This window comes from Nicotiana sylvestris, chromosome 11 (genome assembly GCF_000393655.2).
Source record: "Nicotiana sylvestris chromosome 11, ASM39365v2, whole genome shotgun sequence".
In the NCBI taxonomy this organism is placed as follows: domain Eukaryota; kingdom Viridiplantae; phylum Streptophyta; class Magnoliopsida; order Solanales; family Solanaceae; genus Nicotiana; species Nicotiana sylvestris.
Genome location: NC_091067.1, coordinates 8,648,019 through 8,652,304, shown reverse-complemented (window position 1 = coordinate 8,652,304; position 4,286 = coordinate 8,648,019). Strand labels below are relative to the sequence as shown.

The 4,286-nt window shown below is 37.8% G+C and overlaps 1 protein-coding gene across 1 annotated transcript; it reads right to left on the bottom strand.

The window, feature by feature from the left end:
* Window positions 1-1,689: 1,689 nt before the first annotated feature.
* Window positions 1,690-3,916, bottom strand: LOC104246895 (BTB/POZ domain-containing protein At2g24240). Its single transcript, XM_009802803.2, has one exon. The coding sequence runs from the start codon at window positions 3,340-3,342 to the stop codon at window positions 2,017-2,019; it is 1,326 nt and encodes a 441-aa protein (XP_009801105.1). The 5' UTR covers window positions 3,343-3,916; the 3' UTR covers window positions 1,690-2,016.
* Between the last annotated feature and the right edge of the window lie 370 nt (window positions 3,917-4,286).

The window sequence follows — 4,286 nt, the reverse complement described above, 5'->3', positions numbered from 1 at the left end:
CAAAAGAGTACAGGAATTTTCATTTTGATTGTGGGGTTTCTTAAATAGGGATTTGCTCCCATTATAGAAGTTTAAACTTAATTTAATGATCTGCATTATTATAATTTTGAAAAATTTGTCGTGTATTAGGCGTCGTGCTTTTCGATGAATATTATTAATCATTAAAAAGTGATTAGTGGTTCCATTAAACAAATAATGCCGGCTCCAGATTTCGTGAATGGTAAAAGGCAAGAGTCAGCATTTGTTGATATGATCTGTTTTTACAGTAACCACCCCTTTTTTATCCTGCAGCTACCAGCAATCTTGTTTTAACTGCAAAACAGGAAAAAGATAGTCCTCGGCATTCCGAGGCCGTGGCCTATTGGTCAATGAAGTTTGATGAAAATTTTCCGATGATCGGGATATAATTCCTGGAACAATCAAAAGAAAATTAGGTGATTTCTTTTCTTCTGCTTAAGCGTTTGATGGAGAGAGTTACTCGGTACTGTAAGTATTCGGTGGAGAGAGTTACTCGGCACTGAAAGAAAATGGTGATTCCTTCAGAAAAACAAACTTATTCAAGTTCTTTTTCCCAAAAGAAATCCCGCTCTGACTGCTCGATGAGTCATCTGCTTGAAAGAACTCTCCCTGCAGTCCGCTCTTCCTTGAATTATTCAGTCATGCAATACTTATTGAATACGAAGAACAAAATTTATTTCGACCCTATCGTAGTTCTCAATTATTTCATGGCACCAGGTGTGATTGAACCATCTATGATGGGGGAGCTAGTGCACAAGGAAGAAGCTTAGATTAAAGAATATGTTCTTGCATTGTTTTTTTTTGTAAAAAGCTCGACCAACAAGAAAAAATGTTTGGCTATAAGCTTATCGACGACAAACACAATAAATTAAAGTCGCTTGAAAAGGAAAGAGACTCCTAAAAGCGTTTAATGAAGAGAGTTATTCGGGACTGTAAGTATCTAGTGGAATAGTTGAGGTGCGCATAAACTGACCAGAAAATACCGTTTAAGGAAAATAAAGAAAGAGAAAAAGATGCCCCTATGTTTCAGTGACAGAAAAAGTTACCCTACTGATCTGGAAAAACAAAGCAAAACTTTACCTCTTTTTCTTAGATAAACCACTAATAAATAATCTTAGCCTGGCTGAGTAGTTACAACTGCTCACATGCAAATGGTATCACCACACCCACCCTCACCCCCCACAATTCTTTTAAGTGTTGGCAATCTGGAATCTTGCTGGTAACTTTAAGTTACATTGTATTGTACAACTACATAAAAAGGCAGCCCAGTGCACTAAGCTCCCACTATGCACGGGATCTGGGAAAGGGCCAGACCATAAGGGTCTATTGTATGCACCCTTATCCTGCATTTCTGCAAGAGGCTGTTTCCACGGCTCGAACCCGTGATCTCCTGGTCACATGGCAGCAATTTTACCAGTTACACCGAATTGTACAACTACATAAAGAGGAATAATCTTTGTTAAAGCTTTAGATCAAAAGAAGGTTGTTGGATAGGTTTTATGCAAAAGAGATTTGGTAGTACTTTATCATAAGGTGGTCCAATGAGGATAACAAAAATGAATTGAAGTTTTCAGTTTAGCCTGAAAGTGAATATATCTACTGACAGGTGCATTAAAAATTTAAAGAATGCATCTATTAGAAGCAAGGCAAAGGTGAAAGTTGAAATATTGATTTCTAAGCAATCAGTTTCCTTAATATGTCAGTTTCAAATGTATACACAAACTCACAATCTTGATAGTATTACACACTGATTTCTATTTAGTTTCTCTATCCTAAAATCATCTGTTGCAGTTTCTTGATACATCACTCTTAACAATCTGAAGAAAAAAAGAGAACAAAACTCACTCATCTATGGATAACAAAACATAAAAATCATACAATTGGTGGAGGTCTGTCGGAAACAGACCCTCTACTTTCTCAAGGTAGGCGTAAGGTGCGTACATACTAACTACCCTCGTCACATGTGGGATTTCACTGGATTTGTTGTTGTTGTTGTTGTTATACAATTGGTGGAGGAGGAGTCTCCCATATATCAAATACATTTTCTTCACTATGAAGAGCGAAAAGACGATCACCACCAATTGAGAAATCACAAATTGAACCACCATAGCTACGTCGAAGCCTTGATGTAAGAACATAATCAGGGCCACAGAACACAGAAATGCAATCGTTCATCGATGAGAACAATTGCCCCTCGTGCAATGCCAGTTTAGGATAACACGGCTCATCCGGCATTTTCCCCTTCATCAACCTACTTCTTGAACTCCACCTTACACTTCCAGCACTCCTCCTCAAATCCATAAACCCCAAATCTTCATACTCATTCACCACACAAATGGAGCTAGTTTCCTCCATTGCTATCGCGTCCCTAACTCTCCTCTCATCCGTTATTGGCGCGCCAACATCAGACCATGACCAAACCATACTCTTGTCCCTAAAATCCAATAAACTGATGTAACAATTGTCCTTCCTTGGAAACAAAGTAGCAACCAACAAACAGTTAGTACCATGTAACCATTGTAACTTGTCAGCATCACCAAGAGACCAACCAGGTGGCTCATAGAAAAAATCTATCTGTTTTCCAGTAACTTGGTCCCATACACCAATACCATACTCATTACTTCTACCTTTACAACTAGAAAACAACTTATAATCTGAGCTAAAACTCAATGCACCAGCTGTATAACTTTTCACTTGGTTTTCATGTTTGACATGAAATTTGTACCTTAACTCCCCACTGGATGCGCTAAACAAACCCATGCCTCCATCTCCTTTACCTAATCTTTCACAAGCACTTAACACTATGTTCTCGGAATCAAGCCACCCTGCATCATTCACCCTTTGATAATCAAGATTAATTGCAGGGTGCTCTTCTAACATCCAATCATAGACATGAACCATACTACCATGAGCTACACAGCACCCGCCATCCGGGCCAGCCCGGATGGCCGTGCCATCACCCGGAGCTCGGCCTGTCACTGACCTGGCTAGGCCGAGCCTGTTTCCATCAAATGGACCCCACTTAGCTGACCTGACATGATCTAACAAACCATAATACATAGCCTCTCTATATAACAACTTTTCAGGAAGATATTGTGGTACATAAAGCTCTCCTGTTCTGAGTAGGTCAAGAAGGACAGAGAAACAATCAGGGTTCCTATCAATGAAGTGTTCAGTGGTTGTGGCATCAGAATTTAGGTTCCATTCATTATCAAACATGGCTCCAAATAGCGAATTCCGACCAGCATTCGCCAAAGTTGTAGCTGTACTTTCAAAAATTCTACCACCAACATTAAATTTCACCCTGTCTTTTTGAATTCCCATAACTCAAATTTCAGTATCTGATACTATGAGTCAAGAAAAAACAGGGCTCTTGAAATTCAAAGTTGAATTGAGAAAAGCATATAACTTGGAAAATATTTAAACAGAGAAAATAAGGATACAGAAGCAATAACTTCAAGAATTAAAGTAGGTAGTAATCAAAACGGAATTTTTATGAACAAACAATTAATTATACAGAAAATTTTGAATTCAAGACTCAATACAATTAAGACTTAAGAGGACACAGCCTCAAATGCCAAATCACGTGGAAAAGACAGTAAGACACCTATCATAATGATGATCACAAAGAAGGGAAAAAACAGAGGAAAATGGTGGTCAGAGAGAAATATAGAAGAAAATATCCAAATTTAAAAAAATCTATGATCTGGGTATTGAAGATTGAAGGATTTTAGAGATGGGTTTTGAATATTTTTCAAAGATTTTTGGTCTAGAAATGGGAAATGAAGAAGAAAAGTGGAATTGGAGGGTGTTGGGTTTCAAAAAAAATTGAATCTTGTTGTGTTTTGCTTTTGATCTTTTTCTTTTCTCTCTCTTTTTTGAGGTCTTGCTAAGTCTGAACACAAGCTAAGCTTTTTATAAATTCATTGTCTAATGTAGGTCCCAGTTAATCCATCTTTTGTTATAGGCCATTGATTATTTGGATTTTTGATCAAATGGTCAAGAAAAATAAGGTTGTTGTGTACTCCTAAAAAATGGTTAAATGTGGTTTCATTAATTCTATTTTTAAATTTTTTGTTTCCACCCGCTATCCGGTACCTTTTTTGAAGCTCGTCTAACCCTTATTTGCGCCTATACAGCCAATAACGAACGCACTTTGGCCCCTGACTTCCCTTTCATTACTTATTTTAGAAAAATCATTAGAGAGGAGGCAACTTGCTCAAAAGACCCCAATTTTCCGACCATGATAATCCAAGATAGCTGGCGGG

Coding starts and splice junctions, on each gene's coding strand:
- LOC104246895 (XM_009802803.2), bottom strand. CDS start 3,342: ATGGGAATTCAAAAAGACAGGGTGAAATTTAATGTTGGTGGTAGAATT.